The sequence below is a fragment of the Poromitra crassiceps genome (assembly GCF_964638095.1).
Source record: "Poromitra crassiceps genome assembly, chromosome: 18".
NCBI classification, from domain to species: Eukaryota; Metazoa; Chordata; class Actinopteri; order Beryciformes; family Melamphaidae; genus Poromitra; species Poromitra crassiceps.
The window spans coordinates 28,641,132-28,653,631 of NC_139636.1; the positions used below are offsets into that span (position 1 = coordinate 28,641,132).

At 46.6% G+C, this 12,500-nt stretch overlaps 1 protein-coding gene across 1 annotated transcript in view; it reads right to left on the reverse strand.

The window, feature by feature from the left end:
* The window catches only part of LOC310793065 (cadherin EGF LAG seven-pass G-type receptor 1-like), a gene marked incomplete at both ends in the record, with an annotated part of 81,118 nt that overhangs the window by 68,573 nt on the left and 45 nt on the right, over positions 1-12,500 (reverse strand). The window contains 2 exons of the mRNA XM_083654812.1: positions 8,273-10,899; positions 12,001-12,500. The exon at positions 12,001-12,500 is cut by the window's right edge and continues 45 nt beyond it. Of these exons, the coding sequence (XP_083510938.1) occupies positions 8,273-10,899; positions 12,001-12,500 (3,127 nt within the window). The remainder of the gene's footprint in view (positions 1-8,272; positions 10,900-12,000) is intronic.

Here is a 12,500-nt window from a genome sequence, read left to right on the forward strand (position 1 = left end):
GCGGTATGGTGCGATGAAGGCGTCTTCGCCCTGGCTGCAGATATTTACCTGCACGAGACAGAACAGTTTAGGGATCTGTTCCTCTGCTTGGGCCCTTTCCATTGGACCCGTGTTCTGCTCAGATGCCAGGGCAAACTGCTCCGAGGTTCTGTCCCGGATGACGCACTGATCGAGTGTGCTGTGTTTGGACCTGGTGTGATAGAGTCAGTGTTAAACGGGAGCCATTATGTCCGAGCTCTCACTGGAATGCTGATTGTGGAGGACGTGATCAGGTCACTCCAGTGGCAGATGTTCTGGCATCACAAGGACAAAGCTGCATATCCAGTGCTAGTGCAGGTTGAGACACTGCAAACTACGCTGGCTGCAAATGAACGTTGCCCAGAGCAGTTTGAGGCCCTGAATGAACAAGTGGAGAAGATACATCAGGACTTTCTGGAGTTTGAGAAGGAGTGCAAGGCCAAGTCAGAGCTCTGCCAATTCTTTGGAGTTTGGCTGCAGTTGGTGGCTGTCATCAAGAATGCTGTAGTCTCTGAGAGAGAAGGAAACTGGAATCTTCTCGTGGCTACTGTCGAGGATTCTATGCCGATCTTTGCAGAATGTGACTGCATAAACTACCTGCGTCATGGCTCATGGTACCTTGAACAAATCAAGGTGCTGGAGTTCACACATCCTGAGCTCTACCGGCGCTTCTCTATGGGCCAGTGGGTTGTTCAGGATCGCCCAGGCTGGTTCTGCGCTGTCGGAGGCGACATGAAGGTCGAGCAGACTATCCAGCAAGTGTCAAAGGGTCCTGGAGGTCACTATGTGGTAGGAGCCACACGCCAAGCCTATGCTGTAGCAGAGTTCGAGCTCTTGTTCCATGAGATTGGGTCAATTACCAATGTCCTCAACCTTCTCACCACCAACCACGCCATGAAACACACAGAATGCCATCTCCAGCATGCACTGAGCACCACTGCCGTCTCAGATTCAATCAGAATGTGGCAAAGCTGCTGGACTTTGTGCTCGAGCGGCAGAACCCATACTCGGTGACAGTCAATGTGCCTGTGCCACTGCACAATCTGCTCACAAAGCAGGCTGTTGACCGAGAGGTTACTGCTCACCTGCTCAACTGTCTCAAGAATGGTGAGCATGTCTACCGCTCATACAGGCGGGAGAGCTTAGTCGAGAAGACCAAGAAAATGAGCACAACCATACCAAAGAGGAAGCTGCATCAGTTCAACGAGCAACCACAGAAGACACCAGCAACCATTCTGAAGGAGCAGAAGGAACTCACATCCAAGGAAATGGCAGAGGCACATATGAGCATGGATATTGCTAAGGAACCTCAGGCAGATACTTACTCACGATGTGCTCTCAGCATCTCCACTGTTTGATGGTGACCTTCCAGCTCCTGTCAACAAGTCAAAACTCATTGGTGAGATTGAGCCTGGACTTGACCTCACCAAATGGAGTCAGAAGTCTACTCTTGCCACTCATGTTGTGGTAGACTTCATGTCTAAGATGCGGCAGATGCCACTAGCACGATTCCCTACTCTAGGTGCTGTCATCAATGCCATCATCGCCTCAGCATTATGCCTCTGCCAAGAGTCAGAGTTCATCCATCTCGTACTTGATTCCTACATTGAGATGTCTCTAAAGGAAGGGGAGCGCATGCGGCGTGCAGACTCAACAACAGGCATCGACATCATTGGCATGAACTGAGACACACCCATCCCTCAGCAACTTGACAAGTTCTGGGCGTCTGAGGAGAACAAGCGGAATCTCCAGCTGCTAGTTCGGGATATGGTGTGCAATCAAGCCTATGGCAATGCTACCATCATCATCAGCTCTGTTGTCTCTGATGATGAGGTGCTTCCAGCAAAAGGGGCTGGTGGTCAAGAGTTCCCGGACCTGTTGAACTGGATCGAGGAGGCTGATGCCAGGCTGGTGGTGCATGTGGAGTGGGCTGCTCGTGTGAAACAGTGCAAGAGAGTTGTCATAGTCTCCAATGATAGACACCTTTGCATTACTGCTGCACTACACCCCATACTTCCATGCACTGGGGATGAAGGGGATCTGGCAGCAGTATGGCACTGGTGAGAAACGGCGCATGCTTCCACTGCATCAAGCGGTTTCTCAACTTGGAGCACAACTAGCCAAGACAGTGATCAAGGCACACATATTGTATGAGCAAGGTGGGGACCAAACACGCAGCTATGGCCTCTGACCCAGTAAAATATCTGACCAACTTTGGAGAGGCAGACACCTTGTCGGAGCAAGATATAGCACTAGCAGAGAAGTACTTGGTACAGTACGTGTCTGGGCAGGAGCCAGGTCAACTACAACTGCTGACACGTTTGACCACCTCAGGGTAGAAATCTATAACAGTGGCAGTGCTGGAATAGATGCTCTCCCTCCTACAAGCAGTGTGATCAGAGGCCATCAAACGAGGAGCCTTTCTGGTCCATAGTGCATGCCAACTGCTTGCGACAGCCGCCAAACGTGAGGCAAGACTAAAACCAAAGGAACATGGCTGGGAGGAGCACTTTGGTACACTACTGCCGTCAAAATGTCTGAAGCCCTTACCACTGAGTCTGCTCACAACATGCAAGTGTGCAGGCAAGTGTGACACTCGACGCTGTGGCTGCTGTTCTGCTGGAGTTCTGTGCAGCATATTCTGCCATGGAAAAAAGGATAATTCATCCTGTAAAAACATATCTCAATAACTTGCATGCACACAATCATAAGGGTGCCCTTTGAGTAAAATTGTTATTTGATTTTGTGTTATGATTTCATTTGCATATCACATTTACTCAACCATTAAAATAAACATGATTGTTGAGAAGACAATTGAGTTATTGAAAAGTGACATTGGCTTTGATATTTCAAGGACAAGATGACCCCTAATGGTCAAAACAATATCAGAAATGAATGATAAATGTGAGAATTAGTTGAATTAGACTTCTTACTCCTGATTCTACTGCTACAAACGGCCGAGTTATGGCCAAGGGCTTCAGCATAGCAGAATGACCTTGACCATGACCTTTAAAGGTCAAAATGACCCCCAAGGGTCATAACAATATCAGAAATGAATTCCACTCACCACAATCAGTCGAAATAGAGGTATTACATGTGTATATACTCTCAAGAACAAAAAAGTTAGATTTTCATCCTGGCCGATGGCAGCCATATTTGATTTGGCCATAGCAAAATTCTTGGCACTGTGGCGGACAAGCACCTCTGTGATTTTTCATGTTTAGGGACCCATTGACTGAGTTCAAGTGAGAAATTCCCCCAACACCAAATTGCGAGCAGGTCTACAGGCCAGGTACTGTATTATATCTATCTATCTATCTATCTATCTATCTATCCATTCATTCCCAACAAACATGACACTTCTTCTAGTTAGAGAGAGCATCTCATGTCTCATGGATGTAATTTCTTATTATCACTAATGTCTTCTTCATGCTTGCTTGAGGCAGAAAAGAAACTGTAAATCTCTGAGTCTGTAATGTTCCATCACATTCTTCTTCACGGCTTTTCACAGACAGTAGCGTGCAGGAGGAAGACAAGTTCAACATGCAGCCAGAGGAGAACAACACTTTCACAGCGCTAACAAAAACCAGACTATAAATTAATCACCTAGATCAGACGCATCATGTCAAGAAGTCTGTCGATGTCAGATTTTTACTTCCCATTAATTTGAACGAGGCAAGAAAATAGACTGAAAACTGACATTTAACACGTTTGGGAACAAATTCAAGGGTTTTTCAGAAGATATATACATCAGTGATCATTGACAGTGGTGGTGTAGTTAGGAATGTCATACCGAACCGACATGGATAGCTAGGCTTAGCTAGTGAGGTAATATGCAGTTGTGCGGTGGTAGCATGGAGGGGGGTGTTTCCAGGACGCTGGATTACACCGTTAAGCCTTCTTGAGGTGTCGTGGGCCTAACTTAACGAAACGTCGGTGAAGGAAGGTGCCCACTTGAAAACCCCAATGACATGCTTCATACTGCTGTTGGCTAGGGTAGGTAACTGGTGATTTGTGTCTTGTTTATTAGTTTGTTAGCCTGTTAGCTTGTTTTATTCTGGATTGGGCTTCTAAATGTGTTTTTCCTCGGATTTTGGCACAAGGGATAGTAACATCTTGTCCTGTGTATTAATTTAAAAAAATGTATGGATAATAGTTTACCCAAAAATGAAAATGCTGTCGTCATCATCTCCACCTCCAGTTGAAACACAGGGGAGGTTAGTCCATATAACACACATGGAGGTTGGGCATCCCAGAGGCTCACCTGGTAGAGCATGTGCCGCAACAAGGGCTTGGTCCTTCGCGCGGCCGACCCGGGTTCGGGTCTGACCCACTGTCCTTTGTCGCGTGTTATCCCCTCTCTCTCTCTACCCACCTTTCCTGTCTGCCTGCTGTCCTATCGAATAAAGACAGAAATGCCCAAAAAATAATCTTAAAAAAATAAAAAATAATCAAACACATTGCGGTTGCCACAGCACAACTCCATCGCAGCCTTCTCCAAAACAACTGAAGTCAGTGGAGAGTGGAGACCAGTTCTTCAGAGTTCCAAGAACACCTATATTTAGTTATTTACATCATAATTTAGTGCAAATCTGAACTACAGCTGAGTGATTTACAACAAATGATGGTGTGTAGGTCTTTCTATTCACAGTTTGGATGTTTTTGTGTTGGAACTCTAAAGATCAAGGTCTCCACTGACTTCAGTTGTTTTGGCTGCACAAAGTTGTGCTGCAGCCTCCCTGTGTGTTATCTGGACTAACACATTTCACCTGTCTTTCATTTGGCATGAGGGGGAGGAGATGATGACAGCATTTTCAGTTTTGGGTGAACTATTCCTTTAAACAGTCCCATTTTGGAGATCTTTATTGATGTTACATTGACAATCTTTACAATGTTTTGAGCTCATGGCATTATAGGTAATTAATAGGGATGTCACAATATATCGTCCCACAATATATCGCGATATCAAAACGTGACAATATGTGTCGTTGAGATTAAATCTCCTATCGCGAGAAAAAGAAGCTGAACATGGTGGCACTGATCTGCATGTGATTGCATGCTCGCTCTCCTTTTCATTGCTTTGTTTGAACAGACGAGGGACATTACAGACACGGAGAATGAAAATGGTGAAATTACTCAAATTAGCGTGGAGGATGCCCCCTCAACTTACAAATCGATCGCAAAAAAATATTGTTAATATCGTATCGTTATCATGAACCCAATATCGTGTATCGTATCGTATCGTGAACTGAGTGTATCGTGACACCCCTAGTAATTAACCATCGAGACAAATTGGAATAAGATGGATACAAATAATTTAGTTCAGGCTGTTTTTTCCTCTTCTTCATCTTTCTTTACCTACGATAATATGACTAGTGTTAGGACCGGAAGTGGGGGAGCGGCCTACTGTCAAACACAGAAGTGTCTCTCTGCCGATCTGGTGAGTGTTGTAGACTAGCACATGCTTCCTCCGATACACTGTACACAGTCGTCAGCCGCTTCTTTTCACCTGATAGTGAGGAGTTTCACCAATAGCACGTGGGAGGATCACGTTATACCCCCCCCCCCACCCGGCCGCCCGAACAGGCGCCCCCGACCGACCAGAGGAGGCACTAGTGCAGCCACCAGGATACGTACCCTTAATCTGGCTTCCCACCCGCAGACACGGCCTGTTAAATATCCCGGTATCATCTCTGATAAGACAGAGGTTCCTCCTGATCCTGACCACAGCTGCAGTAGAAGGTGCTGGAAAACGTGATGTTGTCGAGGGAGGGAGCATTTCTCATTCACTAGCCCTGACAGTGACAGACACACAACAATTACCTGTGTTTTCATTTGCTGCTAATGTGCTGAACATCTTCCCAGACTCTCAGTTTAACTTAAGTGGCCGCAAGTCGCTGCATGTTTCAAATATGACACGTGTGTGCTAAAGGAACAAGAAGAAGATTTTTGATTTAGGTGTAATTTCCCTTTGACATTAGCGAATCAATCACTCTGTCATAACGAAGATATAAGACACGGCCCCGGGCCAAGTTTGAGTTAGGAGTGTGCCAGTATGTACGCCTCAAATGAACAGCTGGTTAAGAGATACTTTTCGTGTGATTGTCAGTTTTGATCGTAATCAGCATGGGAAGGTGCTAAGCTTCCTCGTCGACGAAGTACAAATATATCCAGACACGTTTACAGCATCATGGCAGCTTATCCCTGTATTATCTTAACTCCTAACTCCTGCAACAGTGATGTCTGACGATCTGATACCTTTACATTACCAGTTAAGAGGTCGGACACACCACATTTGTCTATATTTTTACTATTTAACACATTTTGGAATAATAGTAAAGTCATCAAAACTAGGAAATAAGACAAATGGAATTATGAAGTGACCGAAAAAGTGTTAAACAAATCAAATCTATCTATTATATTTTAGATCGTTTAAACTAGCCGCCCTTTGCCTTGATGGAAAGGCAAAGGCTTTGGAAAGGAATTCATAGACAGGATCAACTTCACTATTTATTTAGTCTAAAAGTAATTTCAAGCATTTAAGATTTTAGATCAAAATGGCTTCAAGAGAATGAAAAACATTGTACATTTGCATCAGGTGGGTCCAAACGTTTGACTTGTAGTGTACTGTAAGTAATAACTCGTGTGTTGCTTGGTAATAAGTATGAACACAAGGGCTGAATTAAGCTGAAACGACTGAGGACATAAGAATACAACTATACATACTAATATACCGTCCGAGGTATTCCTCTCAGTGGAAAGCAGACAACAGATTCCCCAGCTGATATCACGAGATATGTGTTGTTCCATGAGAATGTGTCAAATATACTGTATAAACAAGAAGAGTCATTGAACAGACTGAATATCTGGTGGGAGTCGGCTGAAGAAAAGAAATCATGAAAACAAGACGGAGACTTTGTACTCATCTTGATCCTGCTGTGCCTTCCTTTTGTTGTATTTTGTTGTAGGCATGGGCCCCAAAAGTAAAGGGGCGGGAACTTCCCTCCAGAGGGAGCGAATGAGGCCCTTGTTGTCATGGCAACCGTGATGATGGACAGGGACAAAGGATCGGGTAATGGTTGAAGTGGTCATTGCGGTGATTTAGGCCCGGCCATCAACACTTTTCAAAGGCACACTCTTACTTTTACCAGACGACCTGCTGAAGTCAAGTAAGTCTCGCTTTCAGTGCAGAGACATAGAGCAACCCATAAAACGGTTTTAATGCTGAAGAATTAAGTCTGAGAGATCTGTTCATGTGAAATATGACCTACCGTATTTAAGAAAAGTCTGCAACATTTTTATCTGATCTAGAAACTGCTTTCATCTTATAGACTATTAGCTGTATTCATGTCTCTCCCAATACAACCTCTCCAAACTAGTTCAAAAATGCTGCAGTATGACTACTCACAAAATCCAATAGAGGGGTCCACATAACCCCTATTATAGATACAGTCGGTCACATTACTTCCGGTAATGTGTGTGTGTGTGTGTGTGTGTGTGTGTGTGTGTGTATCTGTGTGTGTGTGTGTGTGTGTGTGGGGGGGGGGTTTCCAAAACACTGACCCATTGACCACACGTCTTGAATGTATAGCATCTCTACACTAAATTGTAAGTGCCTTTATACAGTACCCGCGGCTTAAAGCTGACACAACTGTCTTTAATATATCTAGGCTTCTACATTTGTATATGTTTCACAGGCTATGCAATGCTGTGGGAATATGCAATATGTTGCTGCTGTGGAAATAAATCATTTGATTGAGCAAAAAAAAAAAAAAAAAAACGCATTTGGTATTGTAAATCTAGCATTTTAATTACAATTAATCGATTGAGTGATCGTCAATGTTACCGATGATCGATTCAGGAATTTGCGTACAATTTCCATCCCTAGTCTTTGTAAAGCACTTTCGTAACTTATTTTTGAAAAGTGCTATACAAAGCTTACTTAAATATAAATACAGTTCAGAACAGGATTCTACTCAAATGAATGAGTTGGGGTCGCAGCAGTTAGCAGCAGATGGATTGCCAATTTGAATCCCTAGACCTTCTGGGTGGAATTTGGCTTGATAATGGGAATGGTAAACACTTTTCCTCCTACAAGTAGAAGACTGTGGTTGTACTGGGCAGCTGCCAGGTGAAAATGTGTGTGACTGTGTAATTGTGAAGCAGAGCGTTGCTGAGAAAGAGCAAGAATGCTCATCTGTCTTTGCCTGGAAAAAAGGATAAGGTTAAAAACGGGGACTTATGAGGGTCTTACCTGTGACTTTTATCTTCATGGTCGCCTCCAGAGGCCTGTTGTTGTCCAGGTCCCTGCTCAGGCTCAGCTCGCCGGAGCCTTCCTTTAAGATCAGCAGTCTCAACTCGTTGCCCTCCACAAAACTGTAATGCAGCTTATCAGACACATCCGGGTCCTGGGCCGGCACCTTACCGATCACACCTGCCGGGAAACTGTTGGACCGGTTGGTGACGTAGTTGTTGAAGATGATCTCAAAATCCTGTAGGACGGGGTGGTTGTCGTTCACATCCAACAGATGGATGTGAACCACGGCCCGGCTCACTAACGGAGCGGACGTCGCTTGAACGATGATGCTGTACTCCGTTTTGGACTCGTAATCCAAGTCTGCGAGGGAGATGAGGTCCCCATTGAAAATATCCAACTGGAAGACTTCGGGAACATTTCCCTCCACTATTTGAAACAGGATTTGTGCGTTGGTTCCCTCGTCGGGATCTGTAGCGCTGATGCGGGCCACAGTGGAACCCACAGGACTGTTCTCCAGCACGTAGATGTCCATGACGTCTTTCTCAAACACAGGTGCATTATCGTTGATGTCCAGGACAGACACCTGGATGTCCACCACGGCTTTGAGTGGGGGGACGCCCTTGTCCACAGCAAACGCCTTGAGGCTGTACACAGGCACGTTCTCCCTGTCCAGTTTCCTGGCTGTTCTGATAATGCCAGAGTACGTCTCGATGTAGAAGTCCCCATCTCCGTCATCGCCACCTTGAAAGGTGTAGCTGACTCTGCCGTTGGAGCCAGAGTCCCGGTCAGAGGCAGAGATCTGAAGGACACTGGTGTAGACTGGAGAATCTTCCAAAACGTTTCCCTGGTATAGGTCGCGGGCAAACTGAGGCACATTATCATTAGCATCCAGCACGATGATCTCTACATATGTGGTGTCCGATTTCTGAGGAATGCCGTTGTCGCGGGCAATGATAGCTAACGTGTAGGAGGCCTGATCCTCGTAGTCGATCTCTATCTGTGTGGTTATGGCACCTGTGTCAGGGTTGATTTTGAACTGAGGCATGTTGTCCTCCATAATGTAACTGATGCGTGCATTCTCTCCCATGTCTTCATCCGTGGCGCTGATGACGACCACCGTGGAGCCGACCGGGCGGTCCTCGCTGAGCATCACCTGGTAGTTTGCGCTCTGGAACACGGGACGATGGGTGTTGGCGTCGGTGACGTTGATGTAGACCTGTGCCGTGTCCTGCCGCGTGCCGTCTGACGCGGTCACGATCAGAACGTACTGCCGCTCCTGCTTGTAGTCCAGCGGCAACGCCAAGGTGATTAAGCCCCCGGCACTTTGACTGGTGATGGAGAACCTGTTCCTCGTGTTGCCGCTGGAGATTTGATAGGTCACCACGCTGTTGGCATCGCGGTCGATAGCGGACAACGTCAGCACACTGGTTCCAACAGCAGCATCCTCGTTGATCTTTAAGTTATACAGCTTCTGGGTAAATGTGGGGATGTTGTCGTTCACATCGAGAACAGTCACGCTTACGCTAGCTGAGGAGGACATGGCAGGAACCCCGTGGTCGACTGCTTCAATGCCAAAGGTGTAAAACTCACTTGTTTCCCTATCCAGCTCCACACACACTGTAATCCAGCCGGTGTTGTTGTTGATGGTGAAGGGAAAGCCTGGAGCCGTGTCTGTGAGCCTGTACTCCAGACGTGAGTTATCACCAGAATCGGCGTCGATGGCCTGGATGTGGATCACGGAGTAGCCGACGGCCACGTTCTCCAGGACGGTGGCTTGGAACGGAGTGCTGACAAACATGGGGGCGTTGTCGTTCACGTCCACGACTTGAACGACCACCAGTCCGGTGCCGTTTATGAGAGGAGGCCTACCCCCGTCCTGCGCCTTCACGCGTAAATTATACTCTCGGATCATCTCATAATCGAGAGGGTTGATGACATCGATGACTCCCGTCGGGGAGTGAATGTAGAACTGGCCCTTCACGTTGCCACTGATAATGCTGTAGTGGACTTTCGCATTGTTCCCCTCGTCCTTATCCGTGGCCTTCACCTGGGCCACTTTGGTGTTCACGGCTACGCTCTCCGGCACACGGACCACATAACGTTTCTCACTGAACTGCGGGAAGTTATCGTTCTCGTCCTCCACAGAGATGTACACCGTGGCCGTGGCACTGCGCGCGCCCGGGTCTCTCCCCTGGTCATTGGCCTCGACGATCAGCCGATACTGGGACACGCTCTCTCTGTCGGGCCTCACTCTGATCTTGACGAGCCCGTTCCTGGGGTCCATCTCGAAGCCGGCGTTGTCCCCCTCCTCGTGGTTGACAATCTTGTATATCATGTTGGCGTTGGAGGGAGCGTCTCCGTCCGTGGCCCTGATGGTCAAAACCTCAAAGCCCACCTCCACGTTCTCCCTCACGCCGACCCTGTACTCCGTCTGCTCGAACAGCGGCCCGTGGTCGTTGGTGTCACTGACGGTGATGGTGAGGTAAGCGGTGGCGGACCTCTTGGGCTTTCCGTGGTCTGTGGCCGTGACTTTGAAGACGTGCGTGTCCTTCACCTCCCTGTCCAGTGGCTGCAGCGTGCTGATACTGCCGCTCTCTAGGTCAATCTGGAAGTAATCGTTGGACCTTTAAGAGGGGGGGGGGGGGAAATGAATCATTTTAAAAGTCACTTCCTTCAAGGTGTGTGTCCATATACAGTTTTTCTGTGTTTGTTTGTTTGTTTGTTTGTTTTTCTGTGGAAAAAGCGCTGCCTGGAGTGCTTTTTGTGAGGAGAAATAAAACGTGGATCACGGCAATGTCATCTGAGCAGCTGCTAGCTCAGAAATGAGCTGGTTTAGCACTTCTGGCAGAGAATACATTGTTGTGGAACAAGCCAAGGCTTTATTTCCCGATACATGTTCGTTATTCATAGTGCCTTTAAGAACGCTGTAACAGTAACGTAAATTCACTGATTACAACATCCTATTTCTCCACCGGACTTTCTCCACAGTTGTTGCTATACAGGTAGGTAAGCACCAGATTTTCTTCCAGTTCAGGTCTGAACTAAAGTTATTCCAGTAAGAGACTACATTTGGAACAGAGACTATTTCTCTTTGATTTGATTATATTTGGCTACTTGCAAAATTACATATTCATAACGTTTTTCCAATCATAAACCACCTTTTTCAACCTATTTTTTTAAATCATTTTGATGACTCTGACTTCTAATAGGGGGAATGACCCCTCTATTCCCACTCCCCGAACGTCTGTTCCTGGCACTATGTAAGTTTGGTGCAGTCCCAGATCATCAAAATTACTTGGATGTAACTGCATTTCCTGCTGCAGCTCCTTCATATTAAAGGCTTTCCTCTGACAAGCTAATGGGACACTTTTATTGTGAAGAACGTATAGGAAGTGAAGTGTGTTTGTTCTGAGTGTATCACTCTGAGTTAGCAAGATTTGAGGATATTTTGAGCTTTTTTCAGCAAATCAGTTATAAACACTGCCGAGAGGTTAGCAAAGACAGTACAAGGCCGCTGTTGCTGCTGCTCAGCAAAAGTAAAAATCAATCCTGTATTCTAAAAATAGGAAAGCTGTTAACACCATAAGGAGGCTACGCTGTATAACTGAACTGATTTCTGTCTATGTTCTCATCCATTGGCATTATCTGTTTATGCTTTGTTTACCATGCTGTTTATATTGTTAATAAAAAAGAAGTAAAAAAAAAAGAAGAAGTAATCATTGGACCTGCTGTCGAACAGAGATTCCATGTCATACTCGACTCTGCCGGCGTCCCCGTCATCTGAATCCAGGGCTTTGAGCGTGATGACGCGCGTCCCCGCGGGCTCATTCTCCGGCACAGACACTTGGTAGTTGGGCAGCTGAAACTGCGGCGCTGTGTTTGCAGCCCGTCTGTTGCGTTTGGACCACTGAAAATCCCCAGGAGTGAATGGAGAGGACGCAGGACGCAGTTTGAGGCGTATGGTGGCGACGTAGGGCCTCCGAGCGTCCCGTACCGTGCAAACCACATCCAGCTCCCCACGCACATCAGACCCCAGACACTTGGGATCAAAACCCCCATCCTGGAAGTGTATCTTATGCCCTCGTGCAGTGTGGCCAGATCGCACAAGAGAAACAAGCAACCGGGTCTTCGAAGTGTTGCCTTGTTGGTCTTTGCCTGTGGCTTGTTGGTCTTTGCCGGGGGCCTCCAAATCACTAAAACCGCCCCTGGAGGATGGAAGTAAGTC